Source organism: Misgurnus anguillicaudatus, chromosome 8, assembly GCF_027580225.2.
Source record: "Misgurnus anguillicaudatus chromosome 8, ASM2758022v2, whole genome shotgun sequence".
NCBI lineage: Eukaryota > Metazoa > Chordata > Actinopteri > Cypriniformes > Cobitidae > Misgurnus > Misgurnus anguillicaudatus.
In genome coordinates, this window is record NC_073344.2 from 38,821,012 (window position 1) to 38,833,614 (window position 12,603).

Consider the following 12,603-nt stretch of genomic DNA (forward strand, 5'->3'; position numbering starts at 1 on the left):
TGGTGATTCTGGTGCTCCCCGGCTCGCCCACGCTCCTTCCTCTCCGGTGGGACTGCAATGCTACGGGAGAACTCTCAACACACAGTCAAGTAATACTTTTGTGCTTACAATCCACGATACAAACTTCAATGCTACTCACATATGTTCTCTACTTCCAGTGTGGCTCCCTGGCTCGCCCACCCTTCTCTCTCCAGTGGGGCCGCAACGCTACGTGGCAACTCACAGCACAGGATCAGGTGATACTTTTACGTTCACAATACACACCAAGTACTTCGATGCTACTCATGTAAATTCTCTACTTCCAGAGTGGCTTCCTGGCTCGCCCACGCTCCTCCAGTGGGGCAGCAACACTATGTGGCAACTCACAACACAGGGTCAGGTGATACTTTTACATTTACAATACACACCAAGTACTACGATGCTACTCACGTAAATTCTCTACTTCCAGAGTGGCTTCCCGGCTCGCCCACGCTCCTCCAGTGGGGCCGCAACACTACGTGGCAACTCACAACACAGGGTCAGGTAATACTCTTTGCTTAGTTACTCCCAATGGTAGAATTCGTTTACTCACACTTGCTGAGGCTTCCCGGCTATCCGCATTGAAAACCACAGCTGTCTTCAACTTAGCCGACCTAGTGACTCGCTTTAGCGATGCTTCTTCAACCAGTTCATCCTACTCCGATTCCTCCGTGGCAACAACAGCACAGCACGACACAACACGACACGACACGACACCGCCAACAGAACACAACACAAACTTGACCGCCAAAGTTCCTTTTATCCTCCTTGCTTCCTTCTCTTCAGCCAATCGCTAACCGCTGTGTTGATTTTCCGCACCTGTGTCCCAATCAGGCTGAATTCGTCCTTGGAAAACTACAGGAAGTTCCGGTGTTTCGGGTAAGTCGTCCAAGTGGAAACCATCTTCAGGCGGAATTACTCTTCCAAATTTTCGTTTCGCCTATGCAAAAAGTCACACGGTGACAGATATTGTGCTGGACTCTATGTGAGAAACTATATATACTGCAGTGTCATTGTAATCCCGTCATGTGTATTGAAGGAATGGGAGATGTCGAACGGATGTGACGAGTAAATCTTAAGAGAGGAAGTGGATTCGGAGGATTAAAACGTCTGTTGTGAGTCACTGTGAGCGTGGGAGAAGTGGAAGAGAAGGAGGAGTTTTAAGATTGCAACACCTACGCCTTCACGTTCTGTTCTCCTGCCCCGTCGCCTACTCGTCCAGGTCTCTGAACCCAGGCTGAAGCTGTGATACTGACCTTAGTCACTGTGTGTGTGAATAGTGTGGTGGGTGCTTTTTATTGAAGTGAGTACACATGGAGAATTGGTGTGCTGTGCTGTCCTCAATGTTGTCAGTATTCATGTCCTAGGCTGAGGAAAGAGCCCTGTGTATGAGGAGTCGAGTGGTGGCATCGGATGGCCGTTTCTTATCTGTGCACGATCAAAGGACTGGTTTTATCCTCCTGCGCCTGTGTAAAGAGGTGTCGTATGTTCTGCTGCATCAATAGTGAAGTGTGTGTTCTCTGCTACCATCCCCAGGTCCCGAGCCAAGGGCTCGTGCCAACGTGGGACTGTCTTCACCAGGGGTCTCCAACCTTTTTCATTGGAGAGCTACTTTCTAAAAAATAAAAGTGGTCGAGAGCTACTTGTGTCACGTAATACCAAAATTAGTGAGATAATAGACAACTGTCTATAAATCACTGTGATTTAAACTCTTTCCCTGAGAACATTTTAAAAAAGTTGCCAACCAGTGCCAGCATTTTTTAAAAATATTTTTCACAAAATTTTAATACCTTTCAGAAAATGCTATTCTTTAAACATAAACATACAATACATCAAATGAAAGAACAGACCCTTTAAAACAACAACAAAAAAACTTTAATGCTGTCTTTATTTATACTTTATCACCTCTTAGATATGGGTACGATTCTTCAAACAAAAAAAAACACACACATTTTGAATAAAAAAAAGAATTTTATAAAAGATCAGATTCAGAAAGATGATCCAGACATACACAGAGTATTTACTGCTTTTGGATTCATAATAGAGATGTGCATGTATGTCATTTTTTCTTTTCGATTAAGCCATAGGTCTGATTTCGATTAAGCCATAGGTCTGAAAAACGAGTACTGGATTAACTGAGGGTGGGGTGATGAAAGGGGCGTCATTGTGAAAATGAAATTTTGAAGAAACTATGACAGAAAAATGAACACACAGGCTACTAGATTATTACTTAAATAAATATTGTTTTTTAACAGAAACCTCTAACAGCAATAGCTGTGTGATGAAGTGAAACTAAAGGGTTAATAAACACAAACTGATGTGCTTTCTATATGACGCACTCAACATAATATGAAGCCTTGATACAACATAAATGTATTATACAACGTGCATCTGCACAAGATGCAAAACTTAAACTAAGTTATGTACTGGAGAGAAAGTTTAACTCCTGTTGTGGATGCGCATCATCAGCATGCTTTTACACACGTCCAGTCTTCATAATATTAAGCAGCCTTAAGTCTTTTGCTATCATTTTAGCGATTAAGGTTAGCTGTCTCATGTCGTTCTCTTACCTGTTCTCAGTCAAGATGTAATGCTCGTATGTCTCTCTGGCATTTCTTGACATTTGATGTTAAAATATGAGATGATGACCTATTGAAAATGTGACGACGTAACGTTATTTTTCGTTTGACCAAAAGTGTATCCGAAAATCACGGCATCCTTTTTAACCATAGTGCCTCGACTCAAAGTGTTTTCAGTTTCAAAGCGTCGTGCGGATCCGCCGGTTGCAGTGGTGGGCTTCACAGCGTTGCGCCGCGCCGGACTCATCTGTTTGTTTTTGGATCATACATGTTAAATTACTGATGTCATACGCCGGTCTACAACGCGACGTAAAACACGCACCCAGTTTTTACTACCACAGGTGCTTGTAACACTAACCAGACATCCAAATGCGCCATAACTACAGAAAATAAATAAATAAACCCACGAGCGAGCTACCTGCAATTAAGACACGAGCTACCAGTAGCTCGCGAGCGACGTGTTGGAGACCGCTGGTCTTCACTGACTGTTGGAAGGTGAAAGTGTCTGGGAGCCTTCCGTAAGTCTGCTCGTAAGCAGAACGTTACGATTGGGTGGATATCCACCCTCGTCTCCTCCACCTATTTGTGCTTTGAACAGTTAAATCCCAGTGTACCACCAGCCTGTTGTAAGTAAAGCTTACCTGAATACTCACCTGTAAACCCTCTTGCCTGCCAAAGTTAAAGCCCAGTGTGCCACCAGCCTGTTGTAAGTAAAGCTTAACTGAATACTCACCTGTAAACCCTCTTGCCTGCCAAAGTTAAAGCCCAGTGTGCCACCAGCCTGTTGTAAGTAAAGCTTACCTGAATACTCACCTGTAAATCCTCTTGCCTGCCAAAGTTAAAGACCAGTGTGCCACCAGCCTGTTGAAGTAAAGCTTACCTGAATACTTACCTGTGAAACCTTTTGTCTGCTCAAGCTAAAGCCCAGTGTGCCACCAGCCTGTTGAAGTAAAGCTTACCTGAAAACTTACCTGTGAAGCCTTTTGTCTGCTCAAGCCAAAGTCCAGTGTATGTACTGTGGGTTGTTGAAGGCCCCATACACGTACTTCCTGCTGCCCACATTAAAGGTCCCATATATATACTTATCTGCTGCCCACGTTAAAGGCCCCGTATATCCACCTGCTGTCAAAGTTAAAGGCCCCATAGACGTACTTACCTGCTGCCCAGGTTAAAGGCCCCATATACCCGCCTGCTGTCAAAGTTAAAGGCCCCATAGACACACCTGCATCTCTGTTGGCCCCATATTGGAGTGGTGATAACGATCCGCATCCCCCTTGGATCCCTGTTGTGTCACAAACACAGAAGGATCAGTGGATGAACCATAAGCCTTGGGTAAAACTTCAGTGAGTGTGTTTTCTGTGGATGAACTTACCTTTGCATATTCAACTGTTACTTCCCTCTTGTGAGTCCAGGGCCAGAGGTCATAAGGAAGACACCTGCTGTCGGCTGGTGAAGTGAGGATGAAAGGAAATCAGGACCACTTACATGTATACACAAGGCCTAGCCAAGGACGTCCCCTCCCCTGCCCCCTTGAGTCCTGGAGGACGAGTTCAGGCATCTGTGCCCAATTCCCCAGCCTCTCATTCGACTACGGCAGCCTTTTTAGAACCTTTCTTTTTAAAGAAATAAATAAACCTGGTTAAATTTTATATCTCCTTGTCTGTCTTGTCATTGGGGCGCTTTGGGACCTCCTCGGGGTGGAACTTGAGGGAGGAGCGACACTCACGTTAGGGGTGGTCTGCTCCGACCTGTGACATTAGCTCATCTACAATTAGAGATTCAGGATCAAGCTCAGGCGAGACAAGATGATTTAAAACGCCAGACTGAAATGTATCCAGTTGATACTGATACAAAAGTGTGACTTCAGAAGGTGGAGTTGAAGGCTGCTTAAGATCTTCCTAAGCAAACGATTCCTAAAACATCTATTAGTTTGAATGGTAGCTCTGAGGCAGCTGCTGGTCCATCAAATCCAAATGTTGTCACAAAAAACTCGGATACATTACCTGATGGAACAGAGTCATCTCCACATTTTGAAGTGGCTAAAAATATTACAAAAGTTCCACCTTTCTGAGAGAAAGAAGGTGAAACAAGATGTGTGTGCATCTCTTTCGTTAGAAGAGAGCATTCAATACAATGCTGTGAAAACTGTGATTCTGAGGTCATATGAATTAGTACACTGGATTAAAGCGTGTAAGGATACAGACTATACTTCTCTGCGAGAGCTTATGTTGAATAAGGAATTTAAGAACTGTGTTCCAGAGTGCACTGCTTTGTATTTAAATGAACAAAAAGTCTGTATGGTGCAGCAAGCTACTGTATTAGCAGACGAATATGCGCTGATGCACAAAACAGTGTTAAGCGTTCAAGTGATTTTGGATGTTCAGCACCAAATGAGAATGTCTCTGACGATAAAAGCAAATGGGTTCCCAGTAGTCCGAAGTCTCGTAAAGCATGAAGTTATTGTCGGAAATTAGGACATCTGATGGCTGATTGTCATAGGCTAAAACAAAAACATGAACGACAAGATTCTTTGCTTGTTTAACCTCGAGGTACCATTTTGGTAAAAACTGTCTCCTCATCCTGCACTACTTCTACTCTTGATCCTTGTTTCCTGCCTTTTGTGTTTGACGATTTGTGTCTTTGAATGGTGTCACTGAAAGATCACAGTCCTTTGTATTGTCGAACATTTTTTTATTTTTCTGACCTCCATGCCAAAGCGGAAAAGAAGAGGACATTTTGATTGGCTCACACTATTTCTGCTTCTCATCCTTTCAAACCCCCTTCGCCATCTCATGAAGGCAGGGTAATCGTAGACATTCCTTAAGGAAAAGCATTTCTCAAAGTTTTGGCTAAACCAAAGGACAAATCTTTACATCCTTCCACCACCAAAATGGACTTAAAACCATCACCTGTTGACTTCATACTCGTTTAAAGACACTGCATTCTTAATTAAATCTCTTTGTTATGAAACGGTTCAAATAATCACAGTTATTAACATATGTATGAATGCATGTTTGATATGGTAACATTTTGCTGTTTATATTTTTACATTCAGGATAATGCCAATGGTATTTTGGAAATGGTTTGGTATGTGGAAAATGCATAGATGTACATAGATGTACTTTATGCAATGCAAATGAGTTCCTCACAGTGAAGAGAGGTGGACCAAGTTCTGTGGACTTCCTCTAACATCCACAGCCAATCACGGTTCTGCATCAGGAAAGCCCCAAGATGCAAACTCCTTCTTATCTTAAATGTTATAAAAGTTCCTTTTCCAGACGTTCCTCGCTCTGAGTCCTCCTGAAAAAAAGAAACATTAGCAAAGTACAAACCAACACCTCAAAGCTCTGAGTCTCAGGCCCTGTGCTAAGAGACTGAAACAGAGCACCCAACTTCTTGTATCCCGCTGAGAGACAATAACAGATCATCGAAAAACCAACCAAGTTTGTGAATCTCTCTTTGAGATTTTACAGCTCCTCGTTCTGAGTTCGACAATAGAGACTGAACCAGATCGACCACAAGTTCTGAGTCTCTGGCCTGTGTGTCCAGAGACTGAGCAGATCACACTAAGTTTCGGGCCTCATGTCCAGAAAGGCAATAACCTGCGTCTGCAACAAGGTGAAGCTCAGAAGAGCAAAACTATACTCCAAGGAACTTTCACCTGCATGTTCCAGATTTGTTAAGGAACTTCTGCACCAACTACAGGATCGCGTTTGCATGTTCCAGATCGCTAGAATCCTCTCGGTGCTTCTCAGAGACCAGCATTTTCACAGCACTTTGTGTTCAAGGTTGTTGACCTGAACTGGACTCTTTCCCCATTGCAGCACGAGAAAAGCCTGATACGTGGCCGACGGACCACCACCGGACAGCTCATTTGATCGCACAGAACGTAAATATAACACAACCAAATCTTTCCTGAAACCATGGCATTGGTGTATTCTATCAGTAACTGTTACCATATATGATTTTCAATATTTCATAAATGATTTCTTTAATGTTTAGCAGATAATTATTTAATTAAAATAAGGTTGTAATTTTACCAGACACAGAAAACATTCTGCCATAAATTCAACTCAGTCACTTCAATTTTCTATTCTTTACATTTTAGTTCCTATCTTTTTCTATTCTTTAGTATTTTAGTATCATTTAGTAGTGTTTTTAGTTTCTTGTTTATCTTTTGATAATAAATTTCATTTTATTTCCACTGTGCCTAATCCTTCAGATAAACTAGATGACAAACTCTCTCTAATTTACATATTTTCTTATTTGTTAAATTATCTATTTAGATCATTCTTATTGTTAAAGTGAAATTCTATAGCTGATGCCCCAAAGTAGAGGGGATAGGGGTCATATGACACACACACATGCACACACACTTGGGGTGAAATTTCTAGTGTCCTGTGTATGGCATACTAACCATTATTTGCCCATGTGAAAATCACTAAATTAATTTTGTGCCTATGTCAAAATCACTACAATGTACAATTAACTGTTTCCAATGCTTGTGAGATATAACCTGATAGTATAAAGAACAGAGAAAGAAAGAAAGTGTAGAAGAAAGTGACTCACCACTAAGAACTGGAATCTAGGCCTAATGGCCTGAAGGCCAGAGCTCAGGTAAAGAAAAAAGCAAAGAGAATACAAGAGCAGAGCACAGCCCAAAGAAGAACGGTGCCAGATGAAGAAAGGACAGAAGACCCCCAAACATATTATTTTATCCCCTTGGCTTGACCACGTGACTAATCCCAACATCATACATTCAAACTGACCAATCAGAAGATCACCTTAAACACCCCCCCCCCCCCCCGTACTGGATAAACAGCTCTGCCAATAGTCTTCGATCACTATCAGTAAGCACACAACTGCAGATGGTACAGGATGGAAATGGGGATTGGGACAAGTTGTGAGAGTAATAAATTCCTACAAATTCAATCAAATATATATGCAATGGAGAGGAACGATTAAAAGCCCCATTTCGATGCCCAACATTTTTTTTAACATTCTATTAAAAGGTTATTGGCAGGTGCTTCTAACTAAGCGTGCCTCTGAGATCTCTGCGTGCATCACCCCAGATTCTTTCCTCCAATACACACGTATGGCATTTGGGCAGAGAAGAACACCAATGAAGTTTCAGTGTTTGATGTCTATGGTTTTGGGAGCGGTTTCTAACTGTAATGTCTATCTGGATGACGCAGTCATCTATTTGTCCACCTGGGCTGAACACTACTGGGGGGAACGTTCAATCTTGCATGATATATTTCATCATTTATCTGCTGCCTCCCTCACGTTAAAGTACAAGTTTGCTTAAGTTTCTGTTACATACCTTGAAAAGCAGGTAGGAAACAGGAAGGTTCAGCCATTAGATTGAAAAGTGGCTGCTGTTCTTGAGTATCCGGTACCCACTACGAAGGAGAGCTGTATATATTTCTTGGAATGGTAGGATACTTCCTGTGTTTCTGCAAGAACGTTTCGAGTGTTGTTGCTTTTACAAGACGGTGCTGACTGAATAGTTCATCCAGTATCCTATTTTTCTTCTAAGTTTAATTGTCATCAGCTTAACTATTCAACAATTGAGAAGGAGACTTTAGCCCTCTTACTGGCATTGCAACATTTTAATGTTTATGTGTGAGCCAGTATGTATCTGGTTACAGTTTATATGGACCACAATCCGTATAAACTGTACAAGTCTTCTGCTGCAAAATGTACAATCACAACCAATGTTTGATGAGATGGGCACTAATGGTGAAGCCATATAACCTAGAGATCCGTCATAAGAAGGAAACTGAGAATGTGGTGGCCGACGCTTTGTCACAAGGTTAAGCTCACCTTTTTATATTCAGAACCAGCTTTATTTTTCCTTATTTCCCCAAAAGGAGAGGGGGAAAAGAAGAAATCTGTTTCTGTTTTTTAGGGGGGAAGTGTTACGGCCTTAGCCTTTGTATTCATTATTATTATTATTATTATTATTATTTTAATGTGGTGTGTATTTTTCTATTTGCATTGATTTGGTCTATTCTCTTTTCCCGAGGGTAAGCTCCATCTCTGTACACCTTCGGTCCATTTACTCATGACGGGTGGAGGTAAAAGGGGAGTATAGCCTTGTGGAAGGAGTGCAGTGATATTTTGCTGTTTCCATTAGAACTCCAGTCGCTAGGCCGCCACTGCCACTGTCTTTAGCTCAATGTGAGCGCGGTGCACACTTGAGAGGAAGCTCTTGCTGTTTAAACATATGCTGATGACCTGCTGTGTTTAACTGAGCTCCATGTGCATCCTGATGTCCAGCCGTCGCTGAAAAGCTGTGTACTGGTTGTTCTGTGTATTTGTCTGTTAATGGTTTGTCAGTGAGTTGTTTCCTCTCTAACGTTACCAATAGTTGCCTGTGACATGTGAGGGCAGCGATATTAATAAATCTGTCTTTTTGACTCGCATATTCTTTTATGTTACTTGCCCCCTTCCATAACTAGCACTTTGAAAGTGGGGTTCATAACAAATTAAACAATAAAAAGCAGTTAAGTTCTAGCTGTTTGAAGCACATGACTGAATTATTCAAACTCAATTTGCTTAGTTAAGGGGTTTTCGAACTGTTGGGACCCACTTGTGGGTCACACAGTGGGATTTTTGTCTATGGGTGGATTTAGGTCTAAAACTGGTGTTGTGCAATCTGGAGTCCCTCAGTAATCAATTTTGGGCCCCTTGCTTTTTAACATCTATATTTTTCAACTTGGTCAGCTTTTGAGATCTCTTGGTCTAAAATTTCACCTTTATCCAGATGATACTCAGATCTGCATACACACTAAACCTAATGACACCAGTGTTTCCCATACATTGATTTATCTGTGGCGACCCACCACAGAATCAACACTGGCCGCCACAAATAGATTTTTCATGATTCTATTTACATTTTAATTTTACTATTTAAAACGGCTCAGCGCGCCTCTCTCCTCCCTCTCTCTCGTTGTGTGCAGCGCCTCAACAGCGCGCGACCCCTGCCCTCTCTCTTGTTGCATGCAGCGTACCTCTTTCAAATAGCAGTGAAAAATATTTTAACTCCGCGTTCCTCCGTGTACTTTCTTTTTCGCGTAAACGTCAACAGTCACGGATGTTACTGACAGAGAAGACGGCTTATCGTGTTCATCATGACTTAACAAAAGGTTAGCAGTAGTGCCAATGGGGTAAGCAAAAAAATCTTCAACATTTTTCTTAAACACTAAATTCAAGAAGAATTCTAGAAAAATTTGCTTAACCCATTGGCAGATTTTCCCCCCCTTTTTTATCCACAAAATATCTTAAATTTAATATGTTTGGTCTAAAAACTAGACTTATTTTCTAGAGTTGTTTTGCTTATCAAGAAAAAACATCTTAATTTAAGAATTTTTAGATATTTTTACAATATTTTTACAATTCTTATATTAAGACAAAAATACTAAGAATTTTTTTTCTTGAAAATAATTTTTACAGTGTATGTCACAACATTTTCTTTGTCTTAACAGTGAAAAACTGAGGTTAAGCTCATTGGTTCACCTCACCAATTACATAAAGCTGGGTTGGTTACTTTGCCCGTTGATGGTTCAATTATGGAGTTTAAACAAAAAAAACCCAAAAAAATTTAGGGGTGATTTTCGAAACAAGTCTAACTTTTGAGCCACATGTTCAAAACACTGTTTCAACCTTGTTTTTTCATCTTGTAAACATTGCCAAACTACGTCCAATGCTGTCTTTTCCTTTTGCTGAGAGGTTGATAAACACTTTTGTGTTTACCAGGATTGATAATTGTAATGCCTTGTTGGCAGGGGCGTTGACAAATTGCAGGTAGTGCAAATTCGGCTGCTAGAATCCTTACTAGAACTAGGATGAGAGATCATATTGCTCCAGTCTTGGAGTCTTTACAGTGACTCCTTGTTAGTTTAAGGGTTGATTTTAAAATTTTGATGCTTGCTTACAAGGCTTTGCATGGGTTGGCACCTCAATATTTGTCTGAGCTTTTAATTCCTTATACAGTACTCCAACACATGACCTTCGCTCATCTGAAACTGGCCTTTTAACTGTTCCATTAAGATTGATGGGCAAGGGTGACCACCTCCAGACAAAATGGGAAACAAGTAGCATGGTAAAGTGGGACAATGTGAGACAGACGTAATAACTTTAAACTTAAGATATATTGTCTATCTAATTTACCAGGAAACATTTTTAAACCCACCGACCAAAAGATTAAGACACTACCACCATGCCCCACAGAAAAACTGATTTTGCATAAAATGCAAAAAGCTCTCTCTGCTTCGCCATCTACAGGTCTTAACCAAGAGTATGCTGCGGTCCATTTGCTATTAAAATTGCATCATCTCTTGCATCGTCATGCTGGTAACTGGATTTCATCATTTTAATACATTAATACAAAAAGATTTCAGCTTATGAAGTAGCTTACTAGTCTCAGTTGTTACGTTTAAACCAAGGTGATTATACTTTAACTCTTGTCTGTGACAACGACCACTTCTCATAATTACGTACTACACTTCATCTGTTTGCATATATCGATTTTTTTCTAAATTAACAAAAACATGCTAATCTTTATATTTAAATTTCAGGGGTAAAGTCATTAATGGGGAAAGATCTGTGGTGATATGCCCTAGTTATTTTGTTTATCCTATTCACCTGCAGTGCTTTGTAATGACATTAGCACATTTTAATTTGTTATGGTGATTATGATGGCATTATTGGACGCAAACTTTACTGTATCCAATTGTAGTGTTTTTATTATAAATAGATTATCAAGTATATATTATTAAGTAAAGTACATTAGCATGTATGGCCATAATATAGGCTTATTTACCAAACTTTTTACATGAGCTGCATACCAGGCATGCATGTTAGCAAGACACAAGTTAAATAAAGTTGTCTTTTGGCTATTAGGTGTAAAGTCGAGTCTTTTGTTCATCACTACACACCTAAATAACAAGCCAAGAAAAATACAACCGAAATAGGAGCTGGGAAGGGCTACTGCTTACCTGTGTGATGTGATGTGCTAGTGTTGGAGACACGCGGACGTACGACTCAGCCTATCGGCTATCGCTTTTATTCCTCTCCTTTGAACAACTGGATTTAAGTTAACAATACACCTATGGACGTATCTGTGTATTTATTTTCAGTTAGGCAGGGTCGAATGAAAAAGCGGTATAGATGCTCAATTTGCGAGAGGCAGGACAAAGGGTAAAATTGTTGTACAGTACAACGTAAAGTGGGACAAGTGGTCACCTTAGCAACAGGGCTTTTTCTTTATTAGCTCCAAAACTGTGGAATTCTTTACCTATTTAGATAAGGCAAGCTTAAACTCAGCATTTTTAAATCTCGCCTTAAAACTCATTTTTTTAGGGTTGCATTTCTTTTCATATTTTTGGCTTGTTGTATTATTTAATACAGTGTATTATTATTTATTGTAAAGCGCTTTGAGGTCTTCATTTTAAGGCGCTATAGAAAATAAAGTTTATTATAATCATTATTATTAGGTGTGTCCCTCAAAGTCTCTTGGCTAAAGTACCGTTGAATGGCATAATAAACATTTTAGTCCAACCAATGACAAGCAATGACATTCATTTTTATATGATAAACCATGAGGTATTTTGATTTTGCAGTTAAACTTACATTTCATTAATAAAATGACAAGGAAAATAAAAACTGCTCAATTATAAAAGAGAAAAAAATTGTGTTTAAAAACTTACAGGGAATCCTGCTTGGCCAGCTATACCAGGTTGACCCTAATAAAACAAAAACAAGAAAATGTACATAGTGAGTTGTATGTTGTATAAATAAGTAGTTTGTGAAGGACCAGTAAAATCTGTATCCAAATGTCCTTAAAATAACACTTACACTGCAATTAGTACAGACAATTTGACCTGGAAGACCTGGTGGCCCTGGAGGTCCAGGAGGTCCTCCCAAATGGCCAGGCTCACCCTAAGAACAGATACATTTGTTATGAATGACATTGATGTGAGTGTTTTTATATTTTTAAAAA

General features: G+C 40.3%; 1 protein-coding gene across 2 annotated transcripts in view; it reads right to left on the reverse strand.

The window, feature by feature from the left end:
* The window catches only part of col18a1b (collagen type XVIII alpha 1 chain b), a 156,789-nt gene that overhangs the window by 46,554 nt on the left and 97,632 nt on the right, over window positions 1-12,603 (reverse strand). For both annotated transcript variants that reach the window (XM_073870889.1, XM_073870888.1), the window contains exons 19-20: window positions 12,459-12,542; window positions 12,311-12,346 (exon numbers count right to left, since the gene is read on the reverse strand). In XM_073870889.1, the coding sequence (XP_073726990.1) occupies window positions 12,311-12,346; window positions 12,459-12,542 (120 nt within the window). The remainder of the gene's footprint in view (window positions 1-12,310; window positions 12,347-12,458; window positions 12,543-12,603) is intronic.